Here is a 23,334-nt window from a genome sequence, read left to right on the forward strand (position 1 = left end):
GAGGGCTGTACAAATTATTGACCTCTCCTTAAAAATACTAAAATCACAGCCCATTCATTTCGCCTTTCTTTCATGCTGTGCAAAGAAAAAGCAACCTCTTAATCCAGATATTTTACCATGACTCACGTGCACGGTTGTGGCATGACCACCAAAACAGAAAGATATGGACACAAGATGTGTGCAACTGCAAATGTATTGTATGGGGGGGACCTAACCTCCTCTAGGGGGGCCCGGGGGGCATGCTCCCTCGGGAAGATTTTTTTTAAAAGTTGAAGTTAAAAGCATCAATCTGGAGATCTATGGATACATCTCTCAACATCCATATGAAACAGAACTGTAACCAGATATTTATTTTTTCTTTATGGATATTTTACAAATCACTCCTTTCAAACTGTATTCTTGTTTATTAATAACAACTTTTTTTACTGTCATATAGTATTTTATACCTGTTTACTTTATTCTCTTATTTTTGTATAACTATAATGATAATATAAATATGTGCCTTTACCTCACTGGTTGTAGAAAAAGCTTCTTATATTTGTTAGCATAGCTAGCTAACCAGATGCTAATAATATTAGCATCTGGTTAGCTAGCTATGCTAACAAATATAAGAAGCTTTTTCTACAACCAGTGAGGTAAAGGCACATATTTATATTATCATTATAGTTATANACATAGCCGATCTCGGCATTGCGTGCCATTGTGGAGCTTGTGATGGCTTTCTTATATTATTTGACATCTTGGCCAATTGTTTGACAGTTTTTTATAGTGGTTTGTGATACTTTTGATTGCAGTAATGCCATTTTTTCATTTCATATTTATTTATTTCTGAGGTTTAAAAAGGTCTTAAAAGTAACTTGTTAATAAAGTATTAGTCAATCAATCAATGCTCACTCAAGTAATTATTTAGTCAGTTATTTATTTCATAGACACCTAAAGCATGCATGCACAATGTGGCACTTGCAATCTTTGTTTGTTCTGTTTGCTTATTTAAATTGTTGCAATAATTTACCAGGAAACCAACTGTTGAATATTATAAACATCTGCATCAGACAAGCTTGATGGTTATTGAAAATAATATATATGCAATTACGACATACAACATGTTGCCTTAATAATCTTCACACTAGCCGGCGGTTCTAACCAGGGGCGTCAATCCGGGGGGGTGAGGTTTCGTCCCCCCTAGCTTCAGATTGGACCCCCTAGGTCATTATAGAATAATTAAAAATAAATGTTTAAATAATTAATGTTTTGATAATAAATAAGTAAAATCAGGCAAAAATAAGAATTAAATAACATAACCCTAACCTAACCCTAACACCGAAATAAAGTAACCAAAAACCGAAAAGAAACTAACAAAATCCGCCATTATCTGGCAAATTTTCGCGCACAATTTCGGAGCGCACAATTTCGGAGCACACAATTTCGGCGCCCGCACGTCACCACGACGACTCAGAAGGTGCCCTTTTTTTTTCTCTTGAGCACCTTGAGCACCTGCCCCTATAAATGTCTGTGCACGCCACTGCACACAAGCATTTACCACATGGCAGTACACTATAGCAGCAGGGACATATTAAGTGCAAGAGATGATACAAGAGATGCATAAAGTGCAAGCAGTGGCGGCGCCAGGGTGTGGCTGGGGTAGGCTACAGCCATGCCAAGAAACGGCTTAGCCCCACCTTAGCCCCAGCATGAAAAATGATGTCAAAGTAAGCAAAATAAAGTCCGCCAACTCGCGCGGAGTAAATTGCACAGACAGCAGATTGATTTCAGTAGCCACTTGTCTGGAAATACCGAAGACCAGAAACGGTTTTGAAAACGTTTGTCACGTAGTGATCGTCTTCTCAATAAAACATATTTGATAATGTCTTCTGGCCAATCAGAATCACGATAACGGCGTGATACAACATTACGTGTTGATAGAAATCAACATGTAATGAAGTAAGACCCCACGGTTTGATGATTGATAGGTGTGTGGGCTGTCTTTCATTTTGACACACAGAACAATGGGCGCTATCCACTCTTATCCACAATGTAAAGTAATTCACACAGCCTCTTCTCTCTGTGAGGAGCAGCAGGTTCAGCTTTCAGAACAAAGTAACAAAAAACAAAAATGGCATTCATTTTTTTAAAATATGTCGTGTAGTAATAGATTATATTTACTACAAGACAAATGCGCCTTTTTATTTCATACAGTTCAATTTCGATTGAGACAGGGAAATAATCTAAACCTCACGCGTGGCGTTTTACTGTCAAGGGGGGCGATATAGCGTGTATGTAATTACATTGCAAATACTGACTTGAGCCCCACCACTGTATGGGTTAGCCCTACCATAGATTACCCAAGAAAAATACTCTGGCGCCGCCACTGAGTGCAAGAGGAGATACCCCTGTGTTAAAGTTCATTTAGCGGTGATTGCACGTCTGGTTGTTTCTCAACCATTCTTTGAGTTGACCTTTGAAGCTATTGAGAGTGGGACAATCCCGTATCTCAGTTGGGAGGCTATTCCACAATGAGCTGCCTTTAATGGAAAGTACATTTTGTCCAAAAGTGGTCCGTCTACGATGGACTTCACAGTCTCCTCTAGTTTCTGACCTAGTGCAGCGTCCAGTGAGTTTTTTGTGGATTAATTCCCCTAAGGGAGGGGGGGGGGCAGTCCATGTAAACATTTATAAAAAAAACACATACTTTTAAAAGACTTAAAATTGTCAAAACTCAAGGCTCTTAGGCTTAACTGCAACGTTTAAAACACTCTTACCTTCTCCTGGTAGAGTTTGTGGAGCCACGCAGCACACTCTGCCTCACCTTCTGGGATCAACTCCAGAGGGATCCTCCTGCAAGGAAGAAGGGAAGTCAGATATGTCCAATAAATAACACCAGTAAATGGGAAATTATATGTAGCAAAAACATTTATTTGTACCTCACATATAAGTCTGCGTGATATTTCTTTCCGTTAAGAATATCAAGTAAGGTTGGCGCTTCTTTGTTTCTGAAGTTCAGTGTGCAATCGTACACAGCTGCAGCTACAAGAGACAATACACATTGTTTACTGTACGACTCATCTGAATTGCAAATCCCTCAGGCTTTCCCTCTTAAAGCATTCACCAACAGTATTTGGTATTTATTAGTGGAAACTGTTTCTGTAACAAATTATTGTTCAATCATCACATTCATTTATTGATTTAATGTATTGAAAAATGAAATGAACAATTAATCAATTATCAAAATTATTTTCCTGCCCATCAACTTATTGTCGCATCTCTAATTTTACACTTCCTCAATGATGGACACTAACCAGTTCCTCTGAGGTTCTGAACAGTTACCCAGAATCCTTTGGTCCTGGGTAGAAGATGATACTTCAGTTTGGGTAAACCTTTGCTCTCGGCCACCTGCATGCTGACCTCGTGCTTCTTTGGTGTAAAGCGTGTTCCTTCACAGAAAAGCAAGAACTAGCCCCGGGAAGATAAATTGTTATTAATGGCCTAATTCAAAATATCTCTGTTAAATTGACATAAACATTTCCACAGTCCGAAAACTTACCCAAAAGTTTTCCGGGTAATCATGGAGGTTCTGAAGACTTTCAGCCACTGTCCTCCGGTCCTCTTCCCACTTCCTCTTGCAGAAAACGATCTCCAGGAAGTACCACATCCAGCCAATAATAGGTAAATACCTCAACTCTTGTTTGGCTAACACTTTTGAGCTCTGGAATAAGAAGAATGTAAAGGTACTGAAGGGTAGCACTGAAATAATGAAACAAAATGATGAGGTCAAAAATATTTCTCTTACCCCAAGTACTCCAAATCTTTCACAAAATGTCCAGCCACACAGGAAGTCGATTTCAGAACAGTGATTCAGAACCGCAATTGCATTCTCATTTCCATACAGTGGATAACTCTTTGGGTCTGTGTAGAGCGTGCATTCAGTCCCAGACCACCACTCCAGGGCCACTACCATCTCTGGCAATCAACGATGACATAAAACAAGTTTAGGTTACTGTATGTGAGCAAAGATTGTCTGTTTCTTTACATTTTTGAAGATTATCCTGCAGATTGCAGTTTAAATCGTTGCAACCATTTAACCACCGAAAATAATAAGAGCTGTAGCAGTCAGCAGACTAAAGTCATCATTTATGTGTCAGAGAGCATAACAATACTCACGGCTGCTGATGCAGTAGCACAGTCTGATGTTGATCTTGCGGGCCAGCTTCTTACTGACCAGCCACAGAGGGAGAGTACAGAACTGCAACAGGTTGACAATGAGGCCGCTGGCCAGGAACACATAGTAGAAGATGAGGTGAATCAGGAACTGTGATTTCAGCAGTTGAATGAGGCCCATTTTTCTGTAAAGTTGCACAACTTTAAGCATTAAAAAAGCAATGACCTATTCATGTGACACACCCAACCTGATATTAAACATTTCATCATTCAGAGATCAGCCGATATTGCTGTGGGCTGTGAAAGCAGCAGCACTACACCCACTGAGATAAAGGACTCCTTTCACTGGACTGCCTCGTTGCAGTTGCTCAATGGAGCCTTTGAGCTGGACTGTCCTTGAACAGCCAATGACAGGGGAGAAAATGTATTTTTGACAGTGACCTTTTCAGGGATACGTTGCAATTTAACATAGACTATTTCTAATAATTGTTGTGTTGTTATCATTTCCTTAAAGTCAAGGCAGTATGAACGTATAATCATGCTGTGTTTTAGGGTCAGGCCAATCATATTGTAGTTAAGCAGCTCATAAGAAGGTCACATTTGCCATTTCCACACAAAGCACTATCATTATTTGCCATCAATTGTTTATGATGGTTCAATAAAGTTGACTTTGACTAAACACAGGCTATGCAGAGTAACTGGCAATAATCCAGTTACATTTACAATCTTCAAGCTGAATTTACTCTACAAGAAGGGGGTCATTAGATGGAAATAAATCTGAGCAAGCAGTAAAATGCAAACAAGCACATGGGTTATTTCAACAGACGTGCGTTTGGTAAAAGTCAAGTTATTACTCACCTAGGCCTATAACAAACAGACACACACCTTAAATTCTTCTGTGACACTTGACATTTACCTTGATCACGGGGCTGCCTTCCTCAGAGACCTTCAACCTTAGTGGTAAATTGAAAAGAAAGACCCAGGCCCTTCACTTTATGCCCATACCTCTCGGAGTAACACTTATTCTCCTTTGAGTCAAGGTTCATTCAGCAACAACTTTAGAAATAAAACCTCTCATAAATGACCACACCCATCTGAAAGAAGCCACGCCTGGCCCAGTCGGACAATTCACTAGCCCCCCCCCTCCCGTTGACAATAGACTAGTGGTACCGAGTTGGGCCGGTCGGCCGGTCGAGTTTCCCGGGCTGATTTTTAGTCGCAGTCCGCCCCTGCCTGGCTGGACCCAGTGTAGAGAGAGCTCTGCAGAATCCTTCGGGTGCTGCAAAGATCGTCTATTCTCTGCGAGATAAAACCAAACATAGTGGGGAAAAAAATAGTTGGTCAACGTATCCTATCTGTTACTATGGTGAAGATATAACACAACAAAGTTTACATTTTAACTACAGCGTTCATTCAACTAGGGATAGTCAATGCAATTTGTGGCCCAAGTTTTGCATTTTGGCCCAGGTAATCCTTTTAACATAAACTATCGTAAAACTAGGCCACATCATCTCGAAATGTGTTATCGATGCTGATTATATTACTCTGTGTACCACAATGTGGGACAAAGGGAGACCATTTTGGAGTTTTTCTTTCTCTTCGATGCCTTTATTTGCTAGCATGAAAAGCGTGAGGCTGTCAAACTGGGAGTGACACTGGCGCAGTGGTGTTTTTTTCATAATAGTAACGACAAAGTAGTCTATTATTAAGTAATTCATAGGTAACTGTCACCAAAGCATTAAAGTCACTTGTCAGTTCAACCATAGACTGTATAAAGTTTATGCTCATGGTTAAAAGCCTTTTTTTATATATATATAAATTATATATCGCCATTATATCGGAGACTCTGTGCAAGACTGTTAAGCAGTGCTGTGTTGGTGGACAGTACCCCCTGCTGGTAACTCATTGCATGTGCAAGGAAAAATTGATAAAGGAACAGTTATCTCCAAATTAAAGGCAGTCAATTAACTGAGTCAAGCACTCAGACACCAATCAGTTTTATAAAGGTTACACAAATATATATAGGTATACATATCACCCCTTTTCCTATTCCAGAAGTAACTACCATTACTCAACTGATAGTAAGATATGTGGACACATCATTAATCTTGTTGAGGCCCAGACATTCAATGTAAGTGTTTAATAGTTTAATTTGACCACAAAACAATGTCAAACAATTTCCTCTTGCCAACTCCAGAGGGAAATACAGATACATTGAACACTCTCTTTGATGAGAAAAACAGAAAACATTTCCCTGTGCCACATACTGTAACAGATCAGTTTAACATGTTACTGTTTTTTTGTTGTTGTGTTAAATTATCTATTCAACCTCCAATGCAAAACAAACAGTATTTGATTTCCCCCCCCCATGTAACTCAGATACCCCTGAAAGGAGGTGGGGCCCCGTGGCCGTTCCACCTTAAGGGGCCGCTGAGAAGCTCTCTTTTTACAGGTCCCATACTGCTTTAGCCCTCATGTCCTTTACGACCAAATAACCTTGAAGAGAGGACATGCCTGTCGACAGAGGTCCAAACATACAGTAAAGTAGCCCAGGAAGCCCTTTATGTTCAAATCCAAAAGAAAAGAGTATAAAGGGGCTCATGGGAATGATGTTCAGTAAGTATATGTGCAATTCACTTTACAGCCTCAAAAGTGATGAAGCACTTTCAGCTGGAAGAATTACAATAAATGTGAATGTGGTTGCTATTTTTCCATTTCACCTTTACAAGGTAGGAAAAGTCAACACTGATGTATGTCCAACTGACTTTCATGCACACACTTGACAAATAATTAGCCATTTAGATTAGCCAAGAGTAAGTGTTTTATTAAGTTAAGCTTAATAACGATATTACACGAAGCATGGGTTGTTAATCTTAATTACTTGATTTAATTAAAGTTGGAGACAATTGAAGGATTAACTTTTTGTGCAATAAAGTTTACTATGAGCAAGTTTGTTGTGATAAGTATACAAAGAAACCCTTTAAATGTAATTTATTCAAGCAGGTTACATTCTTTAGTCGTTATGTGGACTAAAAGCTCTTACTTTCTCTTAAGACATAAGATAATGTGTTCAGTATCGAGTAGCACAAGTGAATGTTACTCCAGGTGTAACTAAAGTCTTATTTAAGTGTTATTTATATTTTACATCATTAATCCAAATCTGCAAAGTAACTAACGGTATTAAATAAATGTAGTGGGGTAAAAGTACACGATTTACCTTTGAATTGTAGTGAAGCAGAAGTACAAAGTAGCAAAAAATTGTACTTGAGTAAATGTACTTAGTTACTTTACAACACGTTTTTAGGCAGGACGTTTTTTGTTCACGTAATAACAAATATAACATTATAATCTTTCAGCACATTGTAGTTCAAGTTTAGAGAGAAAACTACATAAACCCACCCTTTTTTTCTTTTCTTTTTGACTGCCAAGGCACACNCTGCGTTCACACCGGACGCGATGCGAATATTCGCTTCGCTCTAATCACTCCTATCGCATCGCTCTAGTCTAATGCTGCGTTCTCACTGGACGCGATGCGAATATTCGCTTCGCTCTAATCGCTACCTATCGCATCGCTATAGTCTAATGGTGCGTTCACACCGGACACGAAGCGTAATATTTGCTTCACTCTAAACGCTTGAGTTTCACCGCGGCTGCAAGCTGTGTTTACTCGCATCATTCAAACAAGACGCGCTGGCTCGGGAGCTACAACTACAACACAATGAACATATTTTACCGTGATTAAATTGTAATACACGTTTCGAAATGATGCAGAAGTAACAACATACTGATACCGGTTAGTAAAAACCATGAATTAATGCTTGACAAGTCTGCAGACAAGACGGCAGGCGAAAAACCTTTTAAAATGCTTGTTTTCTGAATGGAGCTTGGGTCGACCAGGCTAAGCTAACGTTGTATATGCTCATTCCACACTCATAACAACGGCCTACAGACATAAATAAACCAGCGACTGTATTCGCCATGACACAGACAGTCTGTGGTTTGTACTTGTTTAACTTTTGTCCAGTTTCTGAAAAGATATGAGGAGCTGTGATCTCTGTTTGCTAACTGCTAACAGCTAACTGCTGATGTTTTCTGGTTGAACGTCAGTGGCAGGCTGAGATCCTCACCACTGCTGTGTGTGTGTGTGTGTGGTGATGAGGTGATGAGGCCCATGATCGTAGCTGCTCATGCTAGCTTGTCTCAGCTAAAGGTGGAACGGAGATTTGGTGCGTGGAGTTCAACTCTGAACCTATCTGAGTTCAATTTCACGCACCAAATCTCCATTTCACTTACATATGTACATACAAAATGTGTGCTTTTAAAATGTTATATTCAATATTGTCATTTTAAAAATAAAAATGTATTCAATAATTTTTTTAGACGGAGCTCCTTGGTGACTTGTGCTATTTTTAGAACATGCACGCGGGCGACCAATTTCCCCCCTGCGGGCGTTGGCTACCCCTGACCTAGAGAGTCTATGTGTGCACGTCCCTGCTTGTGTGTGCTGCTCTTGCTCTTTCTGCATATCATGTATTTATTTGTTGCTATGTTTGCAAATGTCATGTTCTTATATGTTGTATGTCAGGGACCACGGATGGAAATGAGCTCAAAGCTAAAATCCGGCATATTGACACTTGAAGCATTATTTGTCTAAAGTGTTCATTGATGTGCATTGTCCCTATTCAAATAAACGATTAAATGAAATGAAGACGTTTAGTGTCCAGATCATTATGTAATCTGGCTAAAGTGATTCATTTTCTGATAACATTTTGGCTACTCCTTATCTGTAGAGAAACTGATAGCTATGTGATAATGTTCTTTTATTTTGGACTTTGATATTGAGCTGTGTTTGCATCAACGTGTCAACAGGATAGCTTTCAGGAACACTACACAGAGAAAGGATGTTTCCCCGGGCCCACAGTGACCCATCAATGCCGACCCTGGGCTTTGATCAACTGGATTCTCTGGGCCTGCATGCTCCTCTACCCCCTCGGTCTGCTTCTGGTTCAACTGGTCAGCTCTGGATCCATACTGACCATTTTAGTCTCTATAACCGTCGCCTGTGCAGGTTGGTTTCATGCATTCAATGGAAAGTCATCCTGAAATGGGTATAAATGTCCTTTCCTCAATTTAACCAGCTCCTTCTTGTCCAAACGTTCCATAAAGCAGCAGATTTAACAACTCAAATTTAAGTCCCCTTTTTTGGAAACTATGATGTATCACTCTTGTGTGTCCTTCATAGCATTCAGGCATGTGCTCACACAGCAACGTGAATCAAAGTCCTTCTGAATAGGCCCACTGAGATGTTAATTGAGTCATGATACCTCAACAGAATGAGTTCACGAGGAAGGAGCATGTTCGTGTCCACAGTACATTCACGTTTGTGGTTCAGGGTAAAATGACAAATTGTGTTTTCTTGAAAGAGACCAGCCCATCTTAAACATCAATACATTTATTAAAACAACTGTCTTTTTCTCAAGCTTTTTCAAAATGTGCACTCACTGCATCGTTTCTCCACAGCTTCCCTGGGAGTTCGCTGGATGATTGGCCAGACTGAGACTAAAAGAGGCTCAAGCTATGGGAATAAGGAGGTTCCTTCAAAGAACAACTAAAGACTCCTGGCGTGATCTGCGCTGCTTCTTTGCACAGCTCATCGGAGTGTTTGAACAACGCTTCGAAAGGACAAGTCCAACAAATGCAAACCTGCCCGAAGGCACAATGAGGTCAGGTCAGGATTCAAAGCTTTGCTGCTGAAGCTCAAGATCATGAAACTGGACCCGGGGGGGCGAGCTTCTTTTGGTAAACTTGGTGATAGGAATATGAGGCGAGAACACAGTCACAAGCAGGAAACTCAAACTGTAATTTTGATTAAACCAAGAATGGAATGGACTACTCTCTTTGATAGTAATTTAAAGCAGAAATCACATTTTAATGTTAGAACATTTTGACATTTCAATTTTTCTAAAAACACATTGCTTTATTAAAAGGGTTCTTACGCATGTGTCTATTGTCTCTGTTCATTTGAATTTTTCCTTCGTTTTTTTTATTTATTGATTTTCTTTTTTAGCAACCAGAGCCTATAATGTAGAGAAAGACTTAACATAACTGGTTCCTCTGAATGATCTATACTGCGGCCAGAAGAGTGATAGTTTATGTATTTTGATAATTAGAATATTTGGAAAGCTAGAAGCTTTAAAATAGATTCTGATTCATTTTAGCTGATTATACTTGTGCATCTGCAGGGTGAAATAATAATGACGCACGAGTCATCAACTGACTTACTGGTCACTTCCGTTTGGCTTGAGAAGGAAATCTATGTTTTTGCAATGTTGCTCAACAAAAACACTCCTCAGAGAGACAACTGAGCTACAATGAATCACTTCATGACAGAAAACAAGGGAGGCATTCACTTGGACAGTTAACCAGCCTCGGTCACTAAAGACTAAGCAAACTTTAATCTTAAAATATATCAAAGATCCTTGCAAACCCTCAAATATCTGACAACAGCATTCGACTATTTGACAGCTGACATTGATCACTGCGTGAAACAGAAGATCGTCTGCACCTTTTCATAAAGCTATGAAGCAATGATAGAAAAAGCAGTCATACCGGCATTGATACGTGCCAACATGTGCTGCTCATCCTCATCACCAGCATTACACAACTTACACATATTCCATATTAGTTGTTGGACATTCATTCGAAAAAGAATGAAAATAGTGAACCCTGCTTTTTTTTCGGAACAGCTACAGCTAGTGAACAGTAAATAAAATAATCAATCACTGCATCGCTACCACAACATGATAGTAAATAATACTTACTTTATTCATATCCATAGATGTATGAATACCGGCATCCATTGCACAAGCAAATAACTCGTTGTAATTTTGTTCTGTAAATGCTGTAAAAATAAAGTTTATTATTTTGGTCCAGTTAATCTCTGCACCCTCTTATTTAAGGAAATGTTTTCACACCCCGTTTACCCAAAGGTTATTATTATAGAAGGATTTTAAAAGCTCTATAATTGATTAGTAAAATATATATTTACCAAATCTAAAGCACAATTGATAGGTTTTTATAGATATGTCAACTCGAAATTAAACTACCTAGCCATTCAATAGCATTGTAATTATAAATAGCATTTTCAAGGTAGAAGAACACAAACACATTTCATTAAAAAAACAAAACGATTGGTTTATTAATATTGTTTGTACATAGCAAACACTGTAAGAGCAGCAGAGGACCAGAAGGTGTGTGTGTGTCGGTGTGTGTTTGTGGATGTGTTGTGTTCAGCAGCAGGGCGGGTTTTCCTCTTCGTTGGCTTCGCTCCGGTCACATGAACAGTGGCGAGCATTTGACTTGAACATTGCTCCAACTTGACATTTACTCCTCAGCAAAGGCAAAGAATAATACATTAAAAAATCCTTCCAAGTGCCAAATGACAAGAGATAAATTAATTAGAATATTTGGATGGTGTTCATTTCATCAAAGGTAAACCAGTGTCTCCTTCCTTTCAGCGAGGCTTACCACACATTCTTCCGCCTCTAGGAAAAACAAGATTCCTCCCTCCTCTTCTTAACTACCCCTTGGGTAAACAGTTTGAAAGTGCCATAGATTTGTCCCCCCCACCCATCCCCTCCCTATTTAAAAACAAAAAATGTATTCCTCAATGCCTTTTGAGAGGTCTCTTCACCAGTGAGAACAACAAATGTGGCAATAGTTACTTTACAATATTGTTTATACAAGAATTAAAGCCAATCCTATTCTTACAGTATGTACAATCCCAACCTTGCCCCTCCCCCCGAGACCATGTGTGGATAATGACACAGCGACGCTATCCTCCATAGGTCCAGTTGTCTTCTGAAATGATATTGTATTAGTTCCTCAGTTTAACTCCATGTGCCTTCAGCTGTCAGTTCCTCTTCTCCGCGTCCAGTTCTTTTTTTCTTTTCCAGACAGCGTGTACAGTAGTGCTTTCATTTGTAAACGTGGAAGCTGCAGAAGAGGGTCCATTCACTCTTCATCCGTACAAACCTAAAACAGACAAGAGATGCTGTAATGGGAGCTTTTTGGATGACCAGTTTGCCAAAACAATAACTTAAATGGAAGCGTTTTCCACTTTAAAAGGGCTCCTATTATACCATTTTTAGATGCTTGCTATTGTAAACACACACCATATTTCTCCCAAAACACGCCGCACATTGTTTCTGATACAGCAACGTTTCTGATAGGGGACCATAGGGACGTGGGCGGGACCTTGCCGGGAGTTCAACGTAAAGCCAGCCCACATTTTAGTAATGTCTTCATGACCGCAGTAAATCTGGATCAGCTCCGTTGAACCCCCGATTTTTAGAGATGTGGGTACGGAGGAAAAGAGAGAGGGTTGTATTTTCTGACTCTTTGTGTGTCTCCACACCGGGGACACATTTTATATATAAAAGACATCTAAAAGTGCATTTTGCATAATAGTTAAAAACCTTTAAACATCAGTTCTGCTCTGTTAATTTAAGCCATTTTCCATAGCAGTGTCTCACCTTGACAAACGGGTGGTCTAGCAGCATGCTAGCGGTCCATCGCCGTTTGGGTTCGCTCTCCAGACAGTGACCGAGGAAGTCTTTTCCCTCTGTGCTCAGCTTCTCCGGGATGGGGGGTTTGTGGCCCATGCCCACTTTGTACATGATCTGGAAGTTGTGCTCATACTCGTGCCAGGGCCTCTGCAGGTTGATATTAAAAGATTAGAACATAACATCATTTCCTTGTGGGTTTATTTTATTCTGTTTTTAGTAAAAGGGAATTTCCTGAAGTAGTAAGAAAGGAGGACATTTACATTTAAGACCTATAGTATTAGATCCAAAATGTGTCTTTGACAAGCTTAACTAGCAGGTTTGGTAGCTTTTAGACGGCTATTTTTATCCAAAAATCCTCAATGGTTTTTCAACTTAGGGAGCGGCAGTTTTGCTAGAGGGCTAACAGCTCTGTGGATTGTGTCAGACAGCATCTCGCAATCAAAACATTTTAATTTGAAATGTTAAATTTCACTTAACTCGACTGAAATACAATCCTTTCATGTGGACGCAACAGCTGATCAGCAATAAATCTCTTGTTTTCCATTATAATAATTATAACAGAGCAACAATAAACTCAATAAAAGTATTTCAGCCCTTCTTACTTAGCATACTTTATTTGCAGCATAGAAAACATCCTCAATATGATCCAAGCTTGTTGAAATGTAGAGGATTTGTGCTTTTAAATTCAATAGCTTTATCAGCATGACCATAATTACATACAGTATTGCTAAAGCTCTGTGTAATTGCAACATCCATACACAAATACATATTTGAAACCAATGCTAAATTCTTAACATAAGCAACAACATGTTTTTTGTTTTTTTCCCCATCACTCCTTACCTTTCCAGTCACCATCTCAATGAGAACGCAGCCCAAACTCCAGATGTCTGCTGCTCGACCGTGACCTTCACCCTTTGCTCTGGTGATGACCTCAGGTGCCATGTATGCTAATTAAGACACAAAGAGTTATTAAACATGATGATTTATTTATCAGTGATAAAATAATGTGCAGGGTTCAGATATATATTTCTATATAATTACATGATATCAATGGTGGAAAACATTGGGATATTTTATGTAAAAACGTATACCAAACAAATTAAACACAAAGGCGTATCAATGATATGATGTGGGTGGACATCGATTGGTAAAAGGGGAGAAAGTTAAAGATCAAGCCACAGTGACCCCTGGCGGTGGCATCCAGACACAAACATAATTTCTTACCTGCTGTTCCCAGAGTGCTGTTCACCTCCCCTGGCATGGTGTGAGTGTTGTTCCTCAACTTGACGGAACAGCCAAAGTCACCGAGCTTAATCAGGCCAGACGATGTCAAAAATATGTTGGCTCCTGGTATGATAAGAAAAGACAAAGTACATTTGGGTTAGAACATTCTCAGATCTATCAAAACATTCTGCACTTCCAGAATCTGATTATGATCTGCTTTATTGTGAATTATTCACATATAATTAATTTGCTTTTGGTGTATTGGTGCATACTACTGTATAGAAACTGTAAGGAAATTAAATTAAATAAAACAGGAAAAATATACACATTTCATCAAATTATAGTAAATAGGAAAAATACTTTAAAAATATGTACAATATATCAGAATTAAAATAAATAAGATACGCATTAATAGAAGTGCAAGTTTGAGCAGAAATGTGAAAAATGGTCCAAGGAATGTGCAAAGTTTTACAGTATGAAGTTTAAAAAGAATACGCAATGTTCGGAGATGTAGTCCCAAAGACGTGCATTAATGTAGCGCATGTTAACGTTATGCTATGTGTGAAAAAGAAAAAAGAAAGAATGAAAAAGAGCATTTGACACTGACCCTTGATGTCCCGGTGGACGATGCCGTGTTCATGGAGCACGTTGATGGCTGTGATGGTCTGTTTGCTGTAGAGCCTGATTACGTGCTCCTGCAGCCCCAGTCTGGACACTTCCTCCAGCGTGCCCTCGTCACAGTACTCCATGAAGATGTACATCTCCTCCTGCAGGTGAGAGCATTACAACTTAGACCAAACTCCTTCAGTATACACCATGTGATGCTTCACAGAGATTAACATGTGCCTCTTACCCGGTGGAGCTCCACTCCGAAGTATCGCACCAGGTTTGGGTGTTTAATGCCTTCAAATATTTTCAGCTCATCTGCCGTCTCCTTGATTGTTTTGTGATCGTTTGGCTGGAAACGGATCTGGTTGGAAAAAAACAAACAACTTTTAGAAATACCTGCAGATCTACTGATTATTTAAAAACCCTATTAATTAATGTTGCATACCTCCTTCATGGCCATCAGTTCACCGCTGTCCACGTTGATGCAGGTGTACACCTTCCCATACTGGCCCTCACCTGTTGCACACACAAACATTACATCATTGTATGTGTGAGTGAAGACATAACACGCATCACAGGAAAAACTGATAAAGGAAAAATCAGTAGTCAGCCGTACCTATTTTGTTGCCCCTCTGCCACTTGAACGTCACCTTCCTGAGTCCAACGTGCATGACATTATCGTAGGACTTCGGTGTGTGACACACTTGGCCGATGATGTTGCGCTGCTTCATCACACTGTAGCGCTTGTCCTCAAACTTTCGGATTGAGCGACGGACGGCCTCCATGGGGCTTTGCCGTGCGGCAGTGTCTGAGATTGGATACGGGGAACAAGATTTATTATTTTCATGTTGGAAAACATTCCCCATAAGGGTTAGTTTATTTATGTATTTCAGATACAAGGGCAATTCAAAGGGCTTCATATAGGCATTAACACATAATAGTGGCTAATGCATCTTCACTCTAAAGTCTCACCTTTGGACTGGCTGATAAAGGTGCGGAGCTCCCAGCTTCGCCGAGCAGCGCTGTTAGGGTCTGCCTTAGGATAGGTGGGTTCTGGGTAAAGAAATGACAGGAGAAAATTCAGCCGAAAGTAGGATTACTATGCACAATGTGGATCAATGCATAGCACTGATGCACCCACCTTCTCTGTCCTCTGTGGGGCTGGAGTGGCGGCTCAGAGATTTGAAATGCAACTCCGCTGCCACCGACGACAAACGGTCGTTCTCGTGGTAACTGGATCCCCTGCAGGAACATGAAAGAAACTGATGCAATACAGTGCTTCCATCAAAACCCCAGTCTGGGACCTTCACTGTTTAATGGCCCAATTAAGGATCAACACAGAGTGCAATCCCTTCTGCCAAGATTGCACTTTATTTTTCATCATCTCAAAATGCCAAGCACTTAGAGAGTCGTTTACGTTTAATTAACTGTGGAAAATTAAAGAAATACAAGCGGCTGCTTTCTAAAAGCATCTTAATGATATGAGCCACTTTGACTTGAAAAGGGTGAGGGATCATCTTCCACTTGAGATGCTTTTGAGTAAAATATTCCTGGACTGAAAATTACATAAATACTGTAAATTGTATAAACAATCTCACTAATGAAATATTAAATAATTCCACGCAGGTTAGTCAGTATCAGGGAAACTAAATACAGATCAAATCTTCTGAACTTTCAAGAGATTAAGCCGAGTATGTTGTTGGAAGCCCATTAGCAGTCAGCATGCATCGGTCATTGCACAGCCTGAAAGGTTAGATCTCTAGAGAGCATGTTCTGTTTTCATACACACACAGAAATAAGCCAGAAATATAATTGCAGCGAATCACCAGCATCAAAGCAGGACTGATGTTAATAGCACTAAAAAGCAGAGTGTCATAGCCCGCTCGTTTAATTGGAAGTACTGCGTTCTTTTTTCCCATTTTCACACCATGCACAACAATCGCATCCTCCTCATTTAACTCATAACAACACTTGTGTAATGCTATTTGTCTGATTCTGTGACATTTAACAGAGCTTTTAAAAGCTACATTAGCACTTGGAAATACTGCTTATAATGTCCATTCTGAGGATTTTCTGATGAATTTTCTTTTATAAAATCAATGCCGTGCCTTTTATTATGGATATTATCATAGCATATCATCTTCTCGAACTTCATTTAAGCTGTAGTAAGTCTATTAGTGATTTAAATGATTAGCACGGCCATGCTGGAAAGGCAGCATCAGTGCATAAAATAACTAAAATAACATTTCAGGGATCGTAAAGGGAAATACTGCATTAAAAAACTAAAGGGGGATGGTTTGTTGTCCAAATATACTATTCGCTGAAACTCAAACTAACACTAAAACTACAAAAGATCAACGCAATTTCAAATGTATCTCTCTTTAGGATCAATATCATACACATAGTGTTTCATTATTGCTATATTTTGAAATACACTGTTGAATTTGAAGCAATCTCCTTCTTCAATTTTCAGAAGGCTTTTGTTTTTGTGTCTGGCTGTTTTTGGACAGCGGTTTCTAGCAGGTGACTTGGGGGGGGGGCAAGGCTACCTGACGTCACCGGGGCTGCTGCTGGGTGCTTTGGTCTGGCTCTGTTCCCCCGGGCCCTGAGGGACGGGGCGGGGGCCGTTGGGGAACAGCTGGTTCCGGAGGTCGCAGGGGAGACTTCGAGAGCTGTGTGGTGAAAAAACAAACTGAGGATCTCTGCCTTGGGAGGAAAGGTGGCTTGAGTGGGATGTGGGACATGTTTGTGTGTGACTGGTTGGACTACATACGCACACACTCGCTCAGAAAGTACACAAATAAAAAATAAAAAACACAACTGACTTACAGAAAACACACAGAAGCTCACATCAAACACAAGCTCATCAACTACAGCGCAAAAACATGAGTATGCATACAAAGCAAATGGGATGAAGCACAATGAGCCATGCAGGAAAGAGCACAGTTAGCAGACAGATTATTGTATAAGCATGTAACTGCAGGCACCTACCTGAAACCTTCAGCATTAGGGATAAACAGATTGGGGTTCGGTGGGTCACTATGGCAGCGAGGGACCTTTACAGGACGAGGACTATTCCTGGGAGCTGAAAAGACAAACCCCAAATCCCTAATTTAGTCACTACACCAACAAAAGGAAACCTAGTTCAAAGTTTGGGCGATATCTACAATGAAACACAGAACAAAAAAATATCATTAACTTTGCTGTAGAAAGCACTCGTGTGTTTATAACTGCATACATAAGAGTAGTTAGGTGGAGATCTTAACGTTTAAAAGTCACTGTATGGTGTTGCTTTTCACTCCATCCAGTTCACAGAAAGACATTCAGTTCTGAAAAAACTGTTCTACCTAAATTATTTTTCAATAAACACTACTTTTGTATATTACTTATATTTAAATTTGTTTTTAAATGGCAGTAGGATTTCCATTCTGCAGATGACCTGGTTTTTAGTCTGTCTTTGTTTAGTGAACAAATATCTCTTTACAATATAAACCTGCTTCTCGGTTATCATTTTCACACTTGCCTAGGGAAACCACAGTTTTCTACTTTGACCACAGAGCAGCAGCATTGAGTTGCTTATATGAGTCTCATTAATCATTGAGGGTTTTCATACATTTCAGATTACACAAAGCTTCTTTGCTATGTAAACTGAATTAGTATTACATTTCCGTTGTGTTCCTGCTTTGTGTAACAGCCTGGTTGTAAACCTTCTACAGAATATCAACAGATATAAATCCTAAACTCCAGATATGCGAGTCACTAATAGTTTGTATGACAGAGGAGACTCTTACCAATGTACAGGCCGGTGACTGGGCTATGAGGTTTTCCAATCACATGTCCAATACATTCATTCATCAAAGCTTGTAAATTCTGCAAAAAGACATGTGAATTCACAATTGACAGGTTAAAAAAAAAATGTTTAAAGCAAGCTCGTGGTGATTCTTTCTTGGGAATGACAAAGGGAAGAAAACAGGCATCATTACCAGGAAGTCATCCTCTGGCAATGCTGATATAAAGGCAGGTTCGATAGCCTGAAGAAAATCAAAACCCTGAGTCGCCCACCTGCAGGTTACACATAAGAGTCAATCAGCATGTTCCAAAGCTTCACACTGTACTGTTTCCAACCAAATTCACTTTGAAGATCATACACAAATATTTCATAACAAATTGAGAAGTATAAAAGTTGACTGTGCTTGAACATAGTTTGATTTATGGTAAGAGGTTTCAGTGTCCTCATCTTGTTCTTATAACGAGTTCCTTGTGTGCTCCTCTATGGGAACACTAGGTCATATGTTGGAATATTTAACAAATATGACAACTGACTTATGCTCACAATAAGTGTGCCTATTTTTGTTTGCGTATTTCTGCTCGATATGAACTAAAACAAGCCAGAGAAAATAATACATCTAATGTGTGCAAAACACTACCGTTGCAATTGTTTTCCATGAAAAAAACTTCCCTCTATTATCAGAGCACAATGTTGCCATGGCCACTTGTTAAAGCTCAAAGCCAAAGCTCTTGAAGAAGAGAGCTTACACAAATGTGCATTTAATATAATAAAAGATACAGCAAGGCAAATAAGGTCTTTATAAACACCCCACTTATCTTCAGTGAATCACACTGAGAATACATCTTAAGCTTTCCTCAATGTTAGTCTGCAGTTTGATTAGGCTGATGGGAATCAATGTTAACTTCTATTATCCAAGCTTATTTTCAATGATAGGATAGCTTATTTATAATAGGGCTTCGAAAAGCATCACCTGAGCAACATATTCAAACAGAGGGCAAAAACAGAAGTAAATTACTTCAAATTCATAATTGATGGAAAGTAAGGCCTTACCTGGGCTTGGTGCCCCTGCCACTCTCACATTTGGTCAGGACATAGGTCATCCATTTGCGGGCGAAAGTAATGTAGCGTTCCCCGATCCTCTGCCTGAACTCCCCTGACATCAGGCGCACCACCTCCTTGTGGTACTGTAAATAACAAAAAAGCAAACAAAGTTATAGGAGGAATAACTGCCCATTACTACAATAACAACCTTAGTGAGTGAGAGAAGTGGACAAGACATATCTGTGCAGAAGGAACACATTATATATGTAGCATCCAAAGCATTACAGTCACCTCAAAGGCAAAATTGTAGCCCTGTATCATGGCCTCCCTGTAGTACTGATGCAGAGTGGCTGACTCCGACTCCTCCACCTCGGCCTCAAACTCAGTTGTGAACATGTATTCCACCCGGTCGATGGAAGTGCTGATCTTAATGCAAAGCTGTAGTGCCTCATTCTTTGATGAGAGAGAGAAAAATTGATGTTTGTTATTATTGTATAGAACCGTTTCAGTAGACCACCTTAAAGTCAGAGCTACGAGTGGATGCATTCAAAACTGATTACACAAGAGAGAACGGATGTGTGGTATCGTGGCTCTGAATGAACTAGATATGAGAGTTGAGTGATTTCCGTTTTGAGAATAACTTCTAAATTCCGGCCTGGTGTGTCTATTTTCAGGTGTGAAATGTAGGGTAATAAGACAGCGTATGTTGTGAAAAGTATGACATCAACATGCAGCTGTTTTTACAACAACACAAAATACTACACATATTGTGCGGCTAATGAAGTACCTTGAGCTCCTCCAGTGCACTGGCGATGAGCGGCTGACTCGATGTTTGCTCTCGGCTAAGAGTGAGCACTTCCTCCATGGATTGCTGAAAGGCTTTTCGCTGGGCCACCAGATGAGCTGACTGCATCACTATCAAGAGCATGCTATCCACCTGAAATCACATTTGACCAATGGGAGAGTTGTAAACAAAAGGAAAACACACATACGCACATTTAAACATAAGAAGATGTCACATACCTTCATGGCTCTTAGTGTGTCTACAGTTTCCACCCGGGGGACCAGTTTGAGCAGCTCTCGGTCCCACTGAGCCCAGTCTGAGTCGGTATTCGAGTCCCCGGCTCCGTGTTTACTCATGAGCAGGTAGGCCTCATCCTCTGCAATTTCATCGGGCTCTGTGGAGCAGTCTTTGCCAGCCGCGGCGTTGAGAAGCTGCAGGATGAGAGGCCTCTGGTCCATCAAGCCACAGGGGACAAAAACCTGCAGCTCCTCCAAGCCTGGAACCTGAACCTGGATATATAAAAAGAAGGTTATACAGGTTCATAAATGACCTGAGGACAGAGAGGTTTGATTGAAAAATGTGTTAAATTAATTCAAACACAAAGGCACCTTGACATAGTTTCCCTTCTTCAGTGCATCCAGGAGACAGGTCACCCCGTTAGTGATACTGAAAACTGCAGCAACTTCTAAATCCTGCACATAGGGCATCAAACAAAGTGTGTGTCAGAACATAAAGTCCCAGTTCTTTGGTGAGCAGAGAAAACAGGGTCACAGATAAACTGCCAGTTCAGCACTGTTATGGCTTTCTATTTCAGGGGAGATACAATTCTTTGCTGCTGTCTCTCACCTTGCGAAGCATTTTGGCAAAGCCCAGAGCCTTGGACGCCCGCTCCCTGGCCTCGTGGAACAGCTCTTTGAGGGACCGACTGGTCTCGATTACTGACCGCCTTGAAGAATCAGAATGTTTAAAGATTGTCAAAGTTGTTGTCTCCACTGGGACAGTAAAGATATGAACACTGACTAAAGCAGAATTTGAAAAAGACAAATGATCCCTCTTACCTAATCTCATCTGAGGCGGTGCTGTCATCTGCACATTCCCAGAATTCATTGCCACTCTTTTGTAGGCCGGCATCAAGGAACTCTCCAGTGGATTTAAGCAGCATCCCAGCAATATCACTGCAAAGAGGAGAATATTCTCAGTTGTACAATAATCATCTTCATTAACACTCTTAAAAAGGACAGATGCCCATATAATAGAGATGTTAAGATTCACCGATTCGCATCGGTGCACCGGCATAAACGTTCAAGATGCGAGTGCACCGGTTGAAAGAGTGCACATCGGCTACAGTCTGGGTTGAACCGGGTTGAACTCGCGATGCATCGATTGCGTAGCGTCTTTGCATCGGTAAAAAAACGATTCATTCATATAAAATCCCCTCATCTTGTCAACGCTCAGCAGAGACGATCTTTGATATTTGCTTCGCCACTACGGAGAACGAGAGTCTCAGTTATCAACACACACGGAAGTTGAGGAGAAAGAGAAACACAGCGCACCGAAAAATACCTACAAATCAAACGTTTGGCAACACTTCGGATTGTTCAAGAAAGACGGTGTAATAGTCATTTATGCTATATAGTTGACCGCAGGTCATGGAGAGTAATAAGGTATCCGTAGACCTTTGTATGAGGTATCTTTATTACTTAACAGGTCTACAGCCATGATACATAGATCCGTCCTAGATGCGGACTTGCATACACACATTATCACTCCGCAGCCGCACCCCATCAGTAACGTCCTGATGGTATATGTGCGCGGCACTATTACTACAGACGGTCAACTTGAAAAATCACTCGCAAATTGTTAACGATGCCGAGCCGCTTTAAAGTACACAAGTAGTTCGAGGAACTTAGCGACGCACATAAAGAGGCGACGTGGAGTCTGCGGCTGAAAAGAGAAACCTGAAAGTTAGACATATGAGTTAAATCACTCAGTGAGGTGTTCTGTCAGAGAGAGAGGTGTTTAGCTTACAGCAGCCTGTGACGGCCAATAATAATTTAAATGTCTTCCTTACTGTAAGCAGTTATGAAATACCTGTTTGTGAAAGGTTATTTGTTTTCTTTATTGTTCAGATAGAAACCACTGCTTTCTGCTCACTGGTGAGTTAGCCTATGAATGAGTGTTAAGCACATCAGGCTGGCAGCTGTATGGGCATTGCTCTATGGTAGCTGTTATTTGCACATTGTTAATCATGAGCAATGCATCCTTACATTGTTTAACTGTGAGGTGTTATACAATTGTACTGTACTCTGGAGAGCTTTTAAAGGTAAAAAAATAAACGGCACGATGGGATGTGCAGTACCAAATATGTAAAGCACTTTTTTGTTAATGTATGATTTGCTGCATATAAGGAATAAAACAAAAATCCTCTGTCGTACCATTTTGAAGTATCATTATTTTTGCATCGTGTTGAATCGCATCGTATCGCCCCGAATCGCATAATGTTGAATCAAATCGTATCGAACTGTATCGCAACAGGGGTGAATCGTATCGTATCGCATTGCCTGGTGTTTCAAATGTATCGTTAATGTATCGTATCGTGGCAACGTATCGAGATGCGCATCGCATCGGCCTCAGTGATGGAGATGCACATCCCTGGTCTGTAGTATATAGTGCCGCGCACATATACCATCAGGACGTTACTGATGGGGTGCGGCTGCGGAGTGATACTGTGTGTATGCAAGTCCGCATCTAGGACGGATCTATGTATCCGTATTTGTAAGTCTACTGTCACGTGGCAACTGTCTACGTGTAACGATGTCAACCCTTGAGCGCTACGTAGCTAACGCATGCAGAACACCGTAGCCAGTTTTTGCTAGTAAGTATTTAGGAGTAGAACAGCTTCCGAGTCGTCTCTGCTAGAAACTATTAAACGAAGCGGTTATGCCTCGCTCTCAGAGTCAATAGTTGTGTGTGACTTCAACTCCCTTCTCTTGTGTTTCGCTGCTTTGTTATGATGTTTAGTCTGCAACCGTGTGAAGCTCTAACAAGTTCTTCTCCAGCATTATCAGGAAAAAGATATATCAACTGGCGTCCATACCTCTTCATTATTCCATAGATCTGGAAACATACTCCATAGAATAATAATTGTCCAGATGTCGGTATAT

At 40.3% G+C, this 23,334-nt stretch overlaps 2 protein-coding genes and 1 long non-coding RNA gene across 5 annotated transcripts in view; 1 reads left to right on the forward strand and 2 right to left on the reverse strand.

The window, feature by feature from the left end:
* The window catches only part of LOC104953036 (1-acyl-sn-glycerol-3-phosphate acyltransferase delta), a 7,704-nt gene extending 2,345 nt beyond the window's left edge, over positions 1–5,359 (reverse strand). The window contains exons 1-7 of the mRNA XM_010779955.1: positions 5,072–5,359; positions 4,159–4,340; positions 3,788–3,957; positions 3,542–3,703; positions 3,297–3,450; positions 2,922–3,024; positions 2,754–2,835 (exon numbers count right to left, since the gene is read on the reverse strand). Of these exons, the coding sequence (XP_010778257.1) occupies positions 2,754–2,835; positions 2,922–3,024; positions 3,297–3,450; positions 3,542–3,703; positions 3,788–3,957; positions 4,159–4,336 (849 nt within the window). The 5' untranslated portion in view covers positions 4,337–4,340; positions 5,072–5,359. The remainder of the gene's footprint in view (positions 1–2,753; positions 2,836–2,921; positions 3,025–3,296; positions 3,451–3,541; positions 3,704–3,787; positions 3,958–4,158; positions 4,341–5,071) is intronic.
* A 2,439-nt stretch (positions 5,360–7,798) lies between these two features.
* On the forward strand, positions 7,799–10,152 carry LOC104953032 (uncharacterized). Its single transcript, XR_799167.1, has 3 exons — positions 7,799–7,948; positions 9,025–9,223; positions 9,676–10,152. It is a non-coding gene; the product is annotated as an uncharacterized lncRNA (long non-coding RNA).
* Positions 10,153–11,330: 1,178 nt separating this feature from the next.
* map3k4 (mitogen-activated protein kinase kinase kinase 4) overlaps positions 11,331–23,334 on the reverse strand; it is a 22,652-nt gene continuing 10,648 nt past the window's right edge. For 2 of the 3 annotated variants that reach the window (XM_010779950.1, XM_010779951.1), the window contains exons 7-27: positions 21,229–21,345; positions 21,017–21,116; positions 20,779–20,862; positions 20,410–20,679; positions 20,174–20,323; positions 19,678–19,839; positions 19,396–19,529; positions 18,539–18,617; positions 18,347–18,425; positions 17,547–17,640; positions 17,105–17,227; positions 15,697–15,797; positions 15,528–15,608; positions 15,172–15,363; positions 15,001–15,071; positions 14,800–14,916; positions 14,554–14,713; positions 13,947–14,069; positions 13,563–13,669; positions 12,690–12,869; positions 11,331–12,189 (exon numbers count right to left, since the gene is read on the reverse strand). In XM_010779950.1, coding sequence (XP_010778252.1) covers positions 12,169–12,189; positions 12,690–12,869; positions 13,563–13,669; positions 13,947–14,069; positions 14,554–14,713; positions 14,800–14,916; positions 15,001–15,071; positions 15,172–15,363; positions 15,528–15,608; positions 15,697–15,797; positions 17,105–17,227; positions 17,547–17,640; positions 18,347–18,425; positions 18,539–18,617; positions 19,396–19,529; positions 19,678–19,839; positions 20,174–20,323; positions 20,410–20,679; positions 20,779–20,862; positions 21,017–21,116; positions 21,229–21,345 — 2,545 coding nt within the window. In that variant the 3' untranslated portion in view covers positions 11,331–12,168. The remainder of the gene's footprint in view (positions 12,190–12,689; positions 12,870–13,562; positions 13,670–13,946; positions 14,070–14,553; positions 14,714–14,799; positions 14,917–15,000; positions 15,072–15,171; positions 15,364–15,527; positions 15,609–15,696; positions 15,798–17,104; positions 17,228–17,546; positions 17,641–18,346; positions 18,426–18,538; positions 18,618–19,395; positions 19,530–19,677; positions 19,840–20,173; positions 20,324–20,409; positions 20,680–20,778; positions 20,863–21,016; positions 21,117–21,228; positions 21,346–23,334) is intronic. The other variant, XM_010779952.1, reaches the window with a different exon arrangement.

The sequence above is a fragment of the Notothenia coriiceps genome, unplaced genomic scaffold (assembly GCF_000735185.1).
Source record: "Notothenia coriiceps isolate Sejong01 unplaced genomic scaffold, NC01 NC01_scaffold00020999, whole genome shotgun sequence".
NCBI lineage: Eukaryota > Metazoa > Chordata > Actinopteri > Perciformes > Nototheniidae > Notothenia > Notothenia coriiceps.